General features: G+C 35.9%; 1 protein-coding gene across 6 annotated transcripts; it reads right to left on the minus strand.

The window, feature by feature from the left end:
- Nucleotides 1–1,549: 1,549 nt before the first annotated feature.
- LOC114273707 (G-type lectin S-receptor-like serine/threonine-protein kinase RKS1) lies at nt 1,550–13,511 on the minus strand. 6 transcript variants are annotated; one of them, XM_028215495.2, is made up of 8 exons: nt 12,113–13,511; nt 10,631–10,669; nt 4,054–4,185; nt 3,544–3,683; nt 3,109–3,319; nt 2,569–2,809; nt 2,325–2,475; nt 1,550–2,029 (listed from the first exon to the last, which is right to left on the minus strand). In XM_028215495.2, exons 1-8 carry the CDS (start codon nt 13,431–13,433, stop codon nt 1,721–1,723), a joined length of 2,544 nt encoding a protein of 847 aa, XP_028071296.2. In that variant the 5' UTR covers nt 13,434–13,511; the 3' UTR covers nt 1,550–1,720. The 6 variants fall into 6 exon arrangements, with proteins under 6 accessions (XP_028071296.2, XP_028071295.2, XP_028071297.2 ...); XM_028215494.2 differs by having other exon boundaries at nt 2,569–2,812; XM_028215496.2 differs by lacking the exon at nt 10,631–10,669 and having other exon boundaries at nt 2,569–2,812.
- Between the last annotated feature and the right edge of the window lie 1,570 nt (nt 13,512–15,081).

The raw sequence follows: 15,081 nt of genomic DNA on the forward strand, positions 1-15,081 counted from the left end.
GGTACCGGGAACAGATAATATACTTAAGCCACGGTATTGTCACCCCTAGGCGAGGGCCATGAGACCATGGTATTATTAACCCCGAGCAAAGGCCTTGTGCTCATAGTCCACGGTATTGTTACCTCCGGGCAAAGGCCATGTGCTAAAGATGCCATGAATACTTTTCAATATATGGACAACCATTCATTGATACAAAACATAGCATTCCACAAAACAAATCATTTCTTGTCATATCATATAGGAAAATATTTAAACGTGAACATGGCTTTACAAAGTTATTACTCACAGATGGTTTCAATAGCAAAAACAGATATAGTAGACGGATCAGACGATTTATGGCGCGTAACCTACATAAACACAAAACGGATACATATTGAAACACACACCCGAGCGAGCCCTTAGGTTTGCAAAAGTACTGGCTGCCTAAATTTTTCGCTCAATGGACGTTAGATGGTCGCTTGGACGGAAGACTGAATAAACAGGGTCTTCCCTCAAGCGCAACTCTTGTCGCTCGAGTGGTCAGTAAAATTTGCAAGACTTTTAGAAGCATGAATTTTACGCTCGAGCGGAAGTGCAAAACCACAAGTAGTCGCTCAAGCGTAGAATCTGTCGCTCGAGTGGTGATGTAGATTCTGGAATTTCCAGATTGTTGTTTAAGATGCAACCCTCAAGTGCAAAGCTTCAAAACGCATCTTTTGGGCCCAAAAACTCAAGAAATCATGTCTAAGCTTAGAAAACATTGTGAATTCAAAATCATTTCGCAAAATCAAAACCCAAAAGCATGCCAATTGTGCAAAACCAAACTTGAAACTTCCAAAACATGGCATGCATGCCATTCTTGAGTTCAACTCTTCCATACCATGATCAAATGAGCTAAATTGATGTAGAATGTGATGAATTCTCATAGCCAAGCTAAAATAACCACATGCATGCAAGAATCGTTTGATAATTTGCTTTAAACATGATAAAATATGCATGCATGCGAGATTACTATGAAATATGCATGCATGCGAGATTACTCTTAAATTCTTTCAATTTCAACTTAATTCAAGTGCTACTACACTTTCAATTACTTTTTCATTTACATGAAACAAAGCCTAATGGCATAAAATAAGTGTTGAATGCTTACCTCAACCTCTCAATTAAGCTTTAGGTAATGAATTCACTAAGGTTCTAAGCCAAATCCTTGAATTTCCAAGCTAATTCCTTCCAAATTGAGCAATTCTCTCATTGCTTCTCAATTTCTTCTTCCCTCTCTCTCTCTCTCTCTCTCTCTCTCTCTCTCTCTCACATTGGTCTCCAAAGATGAGGAAAAGAAAATGGGAGTGTAAAGTGTATACAGAAGCCTTATATAGGCTTGATTAGGTCACTTAATTAATCTTAGCTTAAGTTTAAGCAAATTTATTCTAATTATTTGGTTCTGAGTCAAATTTCAATTGAACCTAAAATAAGGCTCCAAAAATTCCAAATAACACATAAACCAAGTCAATTTCGTGATCGGATGCCGATAATGCAACAAATAATCATAAATAATGCAACAAACATGCAATTAATTCAGAATTTCCTTCTTAATTACTTATCAGGCATTCTTAATCATGATTTAACAATTAATCACTGGTCGAGATTGTTACAATAATAAAAAATGTAATTTTAAAAATCTAAGAAGGACAACTGCCCACCTAAGGTGCATGTGGCCCCATCGTTGCAGGTAGAAAATGTTTTATCGAGCAGCTAGGCATGTCATAGTCACTTCGTTAATGCTAGGAGTACTTTTAAGTAATGACTGATCATGTGTTTCGATGGAACTCCTCTCTATATAAAAGCCAGGTTGCTTGGATTGAGGCAAAATTGCACTGTCACTAACCAACATTAAGAGCACAGAAGACATCATTGGCCTATCTTCAGGGCATTTTTGCACGCATAAGAGACCAACTTGTATGCACCTTAATACCTTTGACATTGGAAATGAACCCTCCATCATTGGATCTAATAACTCAAAAGCCCTTCCTTTAGTCCAAAGGTTCCATGCCTGCAATGGCTCAAAATATATGTAAAAATTAAATATATGAAAATATGAGAAAAGTAAAAAAAGATTTTTTTTTTATAAATCAAGAGCCCCCTCCAATGCAAGGTTACATTCAACCGACCCTTGCAAGGTAAGCTTTGGATGGTTGCAACTACCCACAAACCAAAATTATTGGATAAGTCAGGGTGTTGCTAGCGGAACACAATATCTTTCGTTTTATAGTTGGTTCGTGTTTCGACCTTGAACCATTGAACCATGGGTTGTAAGAAGGAGACATATTTTACGTTTATGAACTTACATGTCCAAGAAGGTTAAGATCATGGTCTGAATGATGAAACATACGGTTTCTTTTGCCACTCATTATTTCTAAAATTATGACTCCGAAGCTAAAAACATCTGATTTCATTGAAAAGAGGCCATCAATCGCATATTCTGGAGACATATAACCACTGCATATCATTATCAAAGAAAACTAAACTTTAGACATGAACTTAAATCTATAGTTTAACCTAAAACAAGGAAACATTACATTGTTTACTTACTAGGTTCCAACCACCCTTTCTGTTTTTGTTGATGATTGATCATGTCCAAAAGCCCTGGCCAAGCCAAAATCTGAAATTTTAGGATTCATCTCACTATCAAGTAACACATTGCTAGCTTTAAGATCCCTATGAATTATTCTCAATCTTGAATCTTGATGAAGATAAAGAATCCCTCGAGCAATTCCCACAATAATGTCCAATCGTGTACTCCATGTAAATGATTTACTTTTTTTTTCTACACCTGCTAAGAAAAATTCACCAAAGATTTTTGCTTAGTTTATTAATTTTTTTCATAAATTATTCTAGTTAGACAAACTTCTTTGGCAATAATACTTTTTTTTATTGGTCAAATATAAATTCCAAGTAAAAAAGATATGATACATGATCCAGTGGCCCCAAATGCCCCCAATCCCATATCATCCACATCCATTTGATTATATCATAAATTTCAGGTTATGAATGTTTTGGGACAGAAAACATAAAAATTATAGACAAAGAATCCATGGTTGAAAGATACATAAGAAGGTTGAGAAGGCGAACCAAAAATGAACGAATCCAAGCTTCCATTGGGCATATACTCATAAACTAACATTCTTTCTTCTCCATGGATGCAACATCCCAAAAGCCTAACTAGATTTCGGTGTTGAAGCTTGGCAATCAAAATAACCTCATTTTTGAATTCATCCACACCTTGTTTGGAGCTCGTTGAAAGGCGCTTGACAGCTATGTCTTTTCCACTTGATAGCTGACCCTAAGGTATTAACATAAGGTTTAGAAAAATATTATACAAACTAACAAATCTTGTGTATTTTTCTTGCAATAATAAAACATTGTATTCTAAAACAAAATCTACTTCAATGATATAACAGGTGCCATATCCGTTAGTATGCAAAAATGGTAAGATATGGTAATTTATATAGCATTACACCAATATTTATTTTTCTATGAAGCAATAGAGCAATGGAATAAACATACTTTGTAAACAGGCCCGAAACCACCTTCCCCAATTTTATTTGTATTAGAAAACTTGTTAGTTGCTGCTGCAATGGTGATCATATCAAAAATGGGTAATTCTAGTTTTTCTTCGTCACTGGCTTGATTGTTGAATCCAACATCTATTAATCACAAAAAACACACGAAAATGTAGAGCTCATCAAGTTCACTATTTAGTACTGAAATAAGGAGGAAAAACAGAACCTACAAATTTTACATGGGTAGTGTTTAGTTTACTGAAATAAAATGACAATTTCATCAAAAAAATCATTTCTCACATTTGGCTGATCAAAAAAAATAAGAAAAATACATTAAAAATAAAATTTTCATTTATCAATGTAAGTGAATGTTCATGACATATAAATACTAAAAAAAATATCATTTCATTTCATTCTACTCTTATTCAAGTTAACCAAAAAGCTTTCCACATCATACAACTAGCTATGTATGTATAAATGGCTCTAGGTGATGAATGAGAAGCAATCTATTTACCTCTTCTTGCCTTTTTCATTACCAACCAACAAACTAATGAAATAATCAGGGCCAACATCACGACAACAGATGTCACCACAATGGTATTCTTTTTATCAACACTTATGGACTTCTTCTTCTTCAAATGTTGATCTAGAAAAAAAAAAAAAAGAACACGGTCATTAAATTTGAAGTATGAATTAGCCAGGTAGATCATAAAAGTGTAAATGGAAAACTTTACTTTACCCCCTTATGATTTGGGCCATGTGTGGTTTATTCCCCTAACGTATGGAAATGACCATATAACCTTCTTGTAGTTTGTGGACTAAGGTGTACCGTTAGGCCCGTTAACAATTTAATAAAAAAGACAAAAATGCCCCCTATATTTTCATCATTTATTTGGAAGACAAAGCATACTTTAACCCTATATGTTTTATTCTATGTGCGATTCATCCCCTTGTAATTTGCAAATGAGCATATAGCTCTCCTATGTCTGCCACGTATTTCACAATTGCTGTTAAGTTGAACGACATATTTAATGGTGCATTTCAATCTACAAACCAAGTGGGGGTTATGTGGTCATTTCTAAATGTTAGGGAGGTAAACCGCTTAAATCACATGGGGTAAAGTGAAGTTTTCCCTAGTGTAAATTACATAGAAATAAGAGATTATTTACAAGTGATTATTCTATCTTTTGAGAATTTTACATTGGCGGTGTGCTCCACCGATAGTAAGGGTTGGTTTGGGAACAAGCTAAATAAGTAGCTTATTGTTATATTACCTTTCTATTTTTCTGCACATTTTATAAAAAATCTCTAAATAAACAAACCTCAAACCAACCCTAAGAGCCTAATAAATACGTGGTCCTAAAAATAAGAAAATTATAGAACAATAACAAAAGTATTGTTGGATGGACAAGCAACCACATGATCTTTCTTACTCTTATGATAATTTCTAATAAAATTTACCATTTTCCTCCCTTGCTATAACCTAAAGTTGGCAAACAGTTGGGTATGGATGGGTTTAGGCTGGTCAAAATGAGTTATGCATAACCCACCTATTTAATAAATTGGCTTAAATTGATTAGGTTGAATTGGATACAGATTGGACAAATAGACCCAAATAATCCATTTATTTCATCTCTTTATATATATTTTTTTATGTTTTTTCAAAAAAAAAATATTTTTTTAATTTCTAAATTATTTTTAATTTTTCAAGCTTTTTAATTTTTAATTTTTATTTTTTATTTATTAATTTTTTATTATTATTTTATGATGATGATGGTGGCGGAGTAGCGGTGGGGGGAAACAGTGGTGGTGTGGCGATAGGGTGGAGGTGGTGATGGAGTGGTGATGGTGGTAGTGTTGGTGGTTGTGGAGTGCCGGTAATAGAGGAGGTGGTGTGTTGGTGGTGGTAGTCATGGTGGTGAAATGGCAGTGATGGAGGAAGTGGTGCTAGTAGTAGTGGTGGAGTAGCGGTAGTAGATGAAGTGGTAGTGAAGCGGTGGTGGTGGAGTGGCGATGGTAGAGGTGGATTGGTGGTAGAAATGGTTCCAATTTAACCGAATATAAATGGGTAATCATGTCTAACCCATATAAACCCAATTTTAATTGGGTTGACAATAAGTAACTCATTTAAGCCTATTTATTGATTTGGACGAATTTATATGAGTTTTAAATAAATACAATTGGACTCATTTAAGCCATCTCCTTCTCCACTATAAAAACCATTGCCTCAAACTACAAGTGATTTTATTTGTACTCAAATAATAACTCAGTATGTCTAATTAGAATTTTAAATTTCTGGTTTCTATTATACCTTAATATAAATTTACTAATAAAGATAATACACATTAAACCCTAAAATAATTTTTTTTTCTCATTTTACACACTAATCGCTTGTACGTATTATTCATATTCAAGTCACTTTGCCTTTTTTCTTAAATTTCAATTATTTTCTCTTAATCTTCTTTCTCACTCCATAACTCCAATCCATCCCACCAAAACTCACACTTATTGTGTTGTTACTTGCAAATAGAATAAAATTTGAATAAAATCAAAAAAAATGACAGTAATAATGATAAGTGTTTTTTGAAGCAATCCATCAAAGAAGAAGAAAGTGTTCAAAATTAAGAAGCTTGTCATCAGGATTTGCAAAAGAACATAGCACAAATACACCAGTTTGCACTGAGAGAGAAGAGTTTCCCAGGAGTAGATAGTTGCTTCATACATAGGAAATAAGAAAAATGAGGCTTCTGAGATCAAATGCATGTAAGATTTCTGAATGAAACTGTATATTCAATTGATAAAAAATACAAAGGATACATCTGATTATATAGTATTCCTAACCCTAGGACTAAAAAGGAAACGAATCACAATCTCACTATACTACCATACATACATATATACACAATATTCTCACACCCCCGCTCAAACTCAAGGTGTTTTAGCAGAAAACACTGTGAGTTTGCCAAGAAGAAATTGAAACCGGACAGTGGTATGAGTCTTGGTAAGTTAAGTCGGAGAGACGAAAGGAAGAGAGATAAAGCCAGATTGCAGATGCTGACGAATGAAGTGACAATCAATCTTAATGTGCTTGGTCCACTCATGGAAGACAATGTTATGGGCAATTTGAATAGCATTGTGGTTGTCACAATAGAGAGAGGTTGGAGAAGACTGAGGGACGTCCAAGTCAGAGAGAAGACAACGAAGCCAGACAATTTCAGCAGTAGCATGAGCCATAGCACGATACTCAGCTTCCGCAGTAAAGTGAGCAACAACAATTTGTTTCTTACTTTTCCAAGAGATCAAGGAATCACCAAGAAACATACAAAAACCAGACATGGACTTACGATCAGTAACATCACCAGCCCAATCAAAATCAGCATAGGCCACCAAATCCAGAGAGCAAGTAGAGGACAATAGTAAACCCTGAAATATAGTACCTCAGAGATAGCGAAGAATTCGAACCAATGCAGCCCAATGTGTAGAGCGAGGAGCAGAGACAAACTAGCTAACCACATGAACAACATAGGCAAGATCAGGATGAGTAACCGTCAAATACACTGAGCAACCTACGAGCTTTTGATATATAGTAGGATCATCTAGAAAAACACCATCAGTAATGGTGAGCTTTACATTAAGCTCAATAGAGGTACCAGGAATCTTAGTGTAAATGAGACCGGCACGATGAATAACCTCATTGGCATACTTGGCTTGAGATAGAAAGTAGCCTTTGGGAGAAAAAGCTACCTCAATAACAAGAAAATACCGCAATGGGCCCAGATCCTTCATGTCAAATGTGCGGAAAAGATGCTGCTTGACCTTAGATATAGCAAAAGATTCAAAACCAGTGATGATCATATCATCCACATACAATAATAATGCAACAAACCCAGCAGAGATATGGAGAATAAATAAAGCAGAGTCCTGGGCACAAGGATGAAACCCAAGCTCAGTAACAGCAGTCTAAAAGCGATCATACCAAGTATGAGGAGATTGCTTCAGACCGTACAGAGCACGCTGAAGACGACAAACCTGTCGAGAAGAATAGTGAAGGCTAGGGAGACGATGCATGTAAACCTCCTCAGCGAGATGGTCATTAAGAAAAATATTCCTAACATCCATCTGATAGAGAGGTGAAAAACAAACAGCAGCGACAGAGCTCAAAGTATGGACAGTAGTCATCTTGGCAACAAGAGCAAAAGTCTCCTCATAATCAATACCATACTCCTATAAGAAACCTTTGGCAACCAGACGAGCTTTGTAGAGCTCAAGTGAATTATCAGAATGAGTCTTGACTTTGTAGACCCATTTGCAACCAACCAGATTCTTACTAGCAGGCAAACTAACCAACTCCCAAATACTAGTTTTCTGTAAAGTAGATAACTCATCCTCCATAGCTTGAACCCAATGAGGATCTTGACAAGCCTTCTTGTAAGACTGAGGTTTTGAAAAAGAGTGAATAGCAGACAAAAATGTACGATAGGAAACAAAAAAACATGTATTAGACCAACCCAACCTGTTTGGAGGATGACGTGCTCGAGTAGGATATCGATGTGCAGCAGGATCAGAGTCGTCAAAAGCAGGAGGATCAGCAGTAGGGGTAGAGACAACCAGTAGAGGAAGAGCCTTGCGACAAGAATAAACTAACAATGGATGAGGAAAAGAAACCAAAGGAGAAGTAGCCAGATGTGAAGCAGGAGGAGAAGATAGAACAAGCTCAGGGGGAACTGTGGAGATGTACTCATCAAACGGGACCTCAGAAGGAAACAGATCAATATGAACCAAATCCTCTTTGGAAACTGGGGCGATGAAAGGAGGAAGCTGAAAGTAAGATAGACGTTCAAAAAAAGCAACATGGCAGGAGACATAAAGGCGACGGGAAATAGGGTCATAACAGCAATAACCTTTCTGAGTGAGACTATAACCCCAAAAGACACATAAAACAGACCAGACACTAAGTTTGGTCCTATCTTTACGGGGTAAAAGGGAAAAACAAGCAGACTCAAACACACGAAGGAGGGAGTAACTGGGAAGTTGAGAAAACAGAGCCTCATAAAGAGACCTACCAGAAAGAAGGGTTGTAGGCATACGGTTGAGAAGAAAAGCAGCAGTAAGAACTGCCTTACCCCAAAATGGAGCCGAAATGGAGGCAAAGAGAAGGAGAGACCTAGCTATCTCGAGGAGATGACAGTGTTTACGCTCAGCTCGACCATTTTGGATAGGTTGGTGAACCGTACCCAAGTTGGCCAAATATTCACAAAATTTAGTTTTCAAATATTCCTCAGCCAAGTCAGACCGCAATAATTTAATAGTAGACCCAAACTGTGTAATGACCATAGACTGGAAAGTATGGTATATCTGGTAGAAGTCATACTTATGAATAATAAGATAAACCCAAGTGTAACGAGTGCAGTCATCAACAAATGACACATAATAGGCAGAACCCCCTTTGGTAAGAACAGGAAAAGGGCCCCAAACATCAGTATGAACTAAAGAAAATGGTGCATCACATATCAAAGTAAGGCTGTCATTTTGGCAAATTTACACCCCCGACATTCAGTAAGTTCACTAGGAAAAACTTTACCCAATATACCAGACTGAGCTAAAGACCGTAAGCGATTAGCAGATAACTGCCCTAATCTAGAATGCCATAAGTAGAAAGGACTAGACAGAGAATCTAATTGAAAAGAGAAAAGGGCAGTCAGAGAGGTTGCCATAGGCATATGTAAGCTCTCCACCATATAGAGGTCTCTAACTCTATGACCGGTCTCAATTTGCTGCTTAGACATCCGATTTTGCACAAAATAGATAGAAGAATAAAAAATAACATCAAAATCAGAGGCATCAAGCTGATTGATAAATAATAAATTGATAGATAACTAAGGAACATAAAGGACAGATGGAATAGAGACAGCAGACATAGCAGACAGTAGGACAGACCCAACAGATACAACAGACATACCAGACCCATTAGTAGCATTGACAGTAATAGGAAATGGAGGAGGAGCACAATTTTGAAGCAAAGAGAGATGGGGAGTCATATAATGAGAGACACCAATTCAAAAATCCAGACAGACGAAGAAATACCTGAAGAAGACCCAAGCAAACCTAAATGAAGAGAGAAAACAATAGAGGTAGACGGGGATGGCTGGAAGGTAGACAATATATGTTGAAGCTGACTAATCTGAACAGTTAAGAAAGCCAAGTCAGGATTAGGAGCCGGAGCAGATGCAGTATACACAACAGGAGAAGCCCGTAATAGGTTTTGAGATTGCTAAAAAGATGAGGCAGGAAGACGTCCTTTCTTGGGATAATGGGACTTCCAATGGCCCCTTTGATGACAGAAGACATACTCATCAGAAACCAGTGGCCCTTTCTAGGGATTTGTAAAAGACTGAAACTGATGGGTATCCGACATCGAAATGAACCAAAGTTAATAGAATTTTTTGGGGTGTCAAATTATAATAACGAGAAACTGGCAAAGCAAATAAGAGCAAGCAGAGATAGCTAACCAAAGGTTTCTTCGACTTAGATGGATTGCTACGAGGTTGTGATGAGGGTTTCTCAAGGTTACGAACCAGAGACACTAACCAGATGACCAGACAAAGGACTGTGATGAGGGTTTCTTTGGGTTACGAACTAGATGACTAGACGAAGGACGACTCATGTCCTTCGATCAAACTAGACGAACACAGACGAAGATGAGGGAGTTACGACTGGCGACTCAGAGCAATAAAACTATAGGGCTTATTTCCAAAAGACGATCACGATGAAGAAGAGCACCGATGAGCACGACTCAGTGAGATTCTGATGAAGAAGACAACACAAAGACAATTCTAGGGTTTCGGCTCAGAGACGGCTCTGATACCATATAAGATTTCTAAATGAAACTGTATATTCAACTGATAAAAAATATAAAGGATACATCTGATTATATAGTATTCCTAACCCTAAGACTAAAAAGGAAACAAATCACAATCTCACTACACTACCATATATACATATATACACAATATTCTCACAATGCACACCTACCTTTTATATGTACCAAATAATGGGAGCTTTTCATACCGTAAGTACAAACATATACATACCAGTGACGGGGGCTGAGGGTTTTCCAACTGTCGTCTTCCCTGTATGTGAATAGAGCAAAAAAGATTTTTCAAAATGGTGTAATTTGGATTTTTTGATTTATTTATTATTTAGGTGTACCGTTTTATCTTGAAAAGTAATTTGTGAAAAACCATAAGATGTATTTACAGTAAATTATAATCATAAATAATTTAGTAGGGAGTATTGAGAAATTGACCGTACAAAATGATTTTTTGGGTGCAAATAAAATCTCCCTCTAAACTACCCATGAACTCATGGTTTTTTGTCAAGCATGGTAATGAAGGGTATTAATGGAATGAGATGGGAAAGAAACACAAAATTAAGGATATTTTGTCTCTATGATGTGGAAACAGTAAGGACATTTTTCTTCCATATCCAATCAAGTGATTATCGATATCTAATCAACGTGATTTTTGAAGGGATGATGTACTTAATAGATTTTACACATTGAAAAATTTAAATTATCAACATAGGCCTGAATTAGGGCCCACCAAAACTGAACATACCTCTCAAATAAGTGAAGAGGAGTTGAGTCCCTTCATATATATATATATAGGTAACGTACAACCACTTAAATCATTTTTACAACTTAAAAGGAACTAATCCGTATAATTTTAAAATAATCAATAATTAATATTAATATATAAAGAGAATTTTTGAAATTGTAGAGAGGCGATGCCTCCCTTTGGTCTATTCTTGGCCAAGTGTATTGTACCCTTTTAGAAACTACAACACAAGAAAAATAAAGAGTAAAAAAATAAAAATCTACACAATTATCAATGATTTTAGATAGGTGGATATAATTTAGCAGGGCGGCCCTGGCCTAAGGCCAGTAAGGTCTCTGCCGTAGGTCCCAAAATTTTGGCTCAAAAATAAAGTCTTTAAATTTAGTAAAATGTTGTAAGCTTAATGTTTTTTATTTTTTTTTTATTTTATTATTATTTTTTTTAAGAATCAATTTAAAGGACCCCACAATATTTTATTGGATCCATGTATGGTTTAGCCAATAATTATTTATAAGTGTAGTTTACCCCATATTTATTAAAATGAAAATATATATTAAAAAAATATTTAGGCCCAAGAAGAACAATACATACAATATATAGGCCCTAATTTATTTTATTTTTTTTTTTGACCTTCTTTATCTATTAGATTTTAGTGGAATAAATAATTTTGTCATAATTTTTTTACCCAAGTCTTTGTCAGTTTTAATTGAATAAATTTTTCCTAATTTTTTTGCCCTAAATTTATTTCATTAAATTGTTTTGTTTATAATTTTAATGATTATATGTACAAGTAAATTTTTTTTTTGTTACAAATAAATAAAAAAATTGTAACTTATCATTTTATCATTTTTTTTTTCAATATAAGAGGGGGGTCCATTTCTGAAATTCGCCTTAAGTCCCCTAAATCTCAGGACCGGCCCTATAATTTAGCATAATGAAATTGGTTAATTAACATACCTAATTCATCAGCATCAACACGTATATACCATTCAAGCACAACATCATCGAACTTTCTTACATCCATCAAATCTCCATACCATGTGATACAATTGCCCGAATCAACTACACTTGAGTAAGCCTTGCACGAGCAGTTCATCAAGCACACCGCTTCACACTCATTCATTCTCAACTGCGGCGCCACACGTGCCCAAGATGTATCTGGAATCTGTGCACCTTCGACCTTCACGAACCCTTCTCCATTCCGACAAATGCCAAGCCCCGCGCGCTTCTTCTCCACACACCCACCTGACGCATCTCTTAAATTCCATTGGTTCGCTGACTTGGGCTCGTACCCTGGAAGACACGTGCACTCAAACTCCGTTGGCAATTTGCTGTCGTCACAATAGCTATACGCACCACACAGCCCATAATTGTCACATCGTTCATTCGGGATCGAGTAGAACTCGACCCATTTACCCTTACCCTGACCCTCCACATCGACCCACGTATCCATTTTTAACGCCCCAACAAGTTCGTCCCAAAAAAATCTAGACAAACTCGAGCCATTGACCTGAACATAAGCTACACTGACTTCCTCAGGATCATCAATGTAACTCGACTTTAACATGCCAATAGGGAATTTCTCAGACGCTTTGCTCGAGCTCCATGGTAAGATCCGATATAATTTGACTGAGCCCTTGTACAATACAAGTTGGGGCCACCCACTTGGTACCATCCTATACGAGTATTCTCCTGTGCCCGGATCGTCTTTCGACTTCCATGATGTCAGGAACCGGTCCAGACCAGTCCTCCGGTCCAGCCCGAGTTTCATGTTGGGCAGCAGAGTATTCGTAGGATGATCAAAACTTTGCCATGCAACAAAACTTTCATTTTTAGTATCACTGCCTTGAAACAACAGCATCAAATTCCCCGAATCCAAGAGTCGAGCTGAATAAGAATTGCTCGTGGCCATCACTGGTGCTGAAACGTTTGTATGCCAAAGTGTAACATGTTGGGAATTGTCATCGTAGATGACAAGGTTTCCATGTTGGTCGATAGACATTGCTCCGGATGTACCGTTGATTGGTTTGTCTCGATTGGCAACCCAAACTACGGTTTGTTCAGAGATCTTGTAGTACCATATTCCCACATACCTACGATTGGATGTTCCATTTCCCGGACTGAAAAACCCAAGTGCGAAGGTCTCATCGTTGGAGACTAAAAGGTCACCGTCTTTGATGGGTTGGGTTGGAGTTATAGTGTCTCTGGATTTGCAAAATCCAAAGAAAAGAAACAGAAGCAACAAAATATTGAACACCCAATTTTCCAGATTCGTCATTTTGGGTTGGAGAAATTGAGGGTAAAGAGAAAAAGAATTAAACTAGGGAGAGTAAAGAGAAAAAAGAAAAATAAAGAGAGATAAATTAATATTATATCTTTATGGGATGAACAGTGACTCCCTATAGCATTTGTTAAATTAAGCTTCCATTTGGGGAGTGGGTTGGCTTTTTGACTTTTTGACTATTTTAGCCTAGGCTATTTTAGCCTGGTTTGGGAAGAACTTTTTGGCTTTTTGACTTTTTTAGCTTTTTTTGTGAGAGAGGATTGTAATGATTATGGGTTGGATTTGATGTTTTGTTTTTTGTAGCTAAAATAGCCTATTTTGTTTTTTGTGGCTATTTTAGCCAAAAAAGCCTGGCTTTTTTCTTCCCAAACGGAGCCTAAGAAACTTACATTGATGGCCGTGTTTGGGAATGATTTTTTTGTGATTGTTTTTTTGTTTTTTTCACTAAAAGACAAAGTAGTTACAAAACTAAAAATAAATAAATTCAAACAAAACATCACATTAAACTTCATAATCATTTCATTTTTTTTCTCACAAACATCACATCCAATCACAAAAAAATCTAACTATCTTTTCAAATACAAAATTTTACATTACAACATATAAGACTTTTGGCGACCAATTATTTTGGTCCCTAAAACTATTATTTTGGTCTCCAAATAGTTTTTGTGACAAAATTAATTCCGTCACTAAAACAGTCACTAAAAGTGCGTCTAGAAAAGTCTTCAGCGACAAATTTTTGAAAATGTCGTTAAAAATGACAATTAGCGACCAATTTTATATTGTCACAAAATATTTAATTTTACAAGACTAAACATTTGGTCGCTAATACTTCATCATAAAATGTCCCAATTTGGTCACAAAAAACAAAATAATGACATTTTTAACGACAATGATATTTGGTTGCTAAAAGACATATAACTTTCTCTACAACACATTTTCGTCACTAAAAATCAAAATTAAAATTTTGTAATCATTTAATCTCATAGCTTAAAATGCACAAAATTAAATGTCATCAAATCATATTAAAAAAAATTTGACATTCACATATCAAACGTACTCTATTCCCAAACCATAATAAGTATATAGAAAGTAAAATTTTACAAAAATTAAAACTGAAAGTTTCCAAATTCAAATCAAAGTAGTAACAGTTTAAATGAAGAATAGCAATAGTTTCTTCAAAGAGAATCTCTAAAAAAACATTTTCTCAACATCAATATCAGGCTATATATCAGACAACCTTGGCACAAGAGGCTTCAAGTTGTACTTAGGTGTGACACCCTTTGGACATCCCTGCAACCCAAAATTCAAAAAGAAAGATCAAATAATAAGAATCAACACAACATAACCTCATTAAATAATCAATAGTCATTCATAATCAAATAAGTTACAAACAATGAAAAAACACGTTATCTCAGTGTACTTGGAGTAGTAGTGAGCTATAATAAGAATCAACACAACAAGAAAGTGAGTCACCTAGAATCAACACAATAAGGTTATCATAATCTAAGCACGTTATCATAATAAAATGTTATAAATAACAAACACTAAATTGATAAATATGACAGATCTATCTAGAGCAAAAGGTACTTACTATGATGGTAAATTAGAAGTAAAACCTCCCCGACTAATTTGTTGCAGC

Source organism: Camellia sinensis, chromosome 13, assembly GCF_055761805.1.
Source record: "Camellia sinensis isolate YWXY chromosome 13, ASM5576180v1, whole genome shotgun sequence".
Taxonomy (NCBI): Eukaryota; Viridiplantae; Streptophyta; class Magnoliopsida; order Ericales; family Theaceae; genus Camellia; species Camellia sinensis.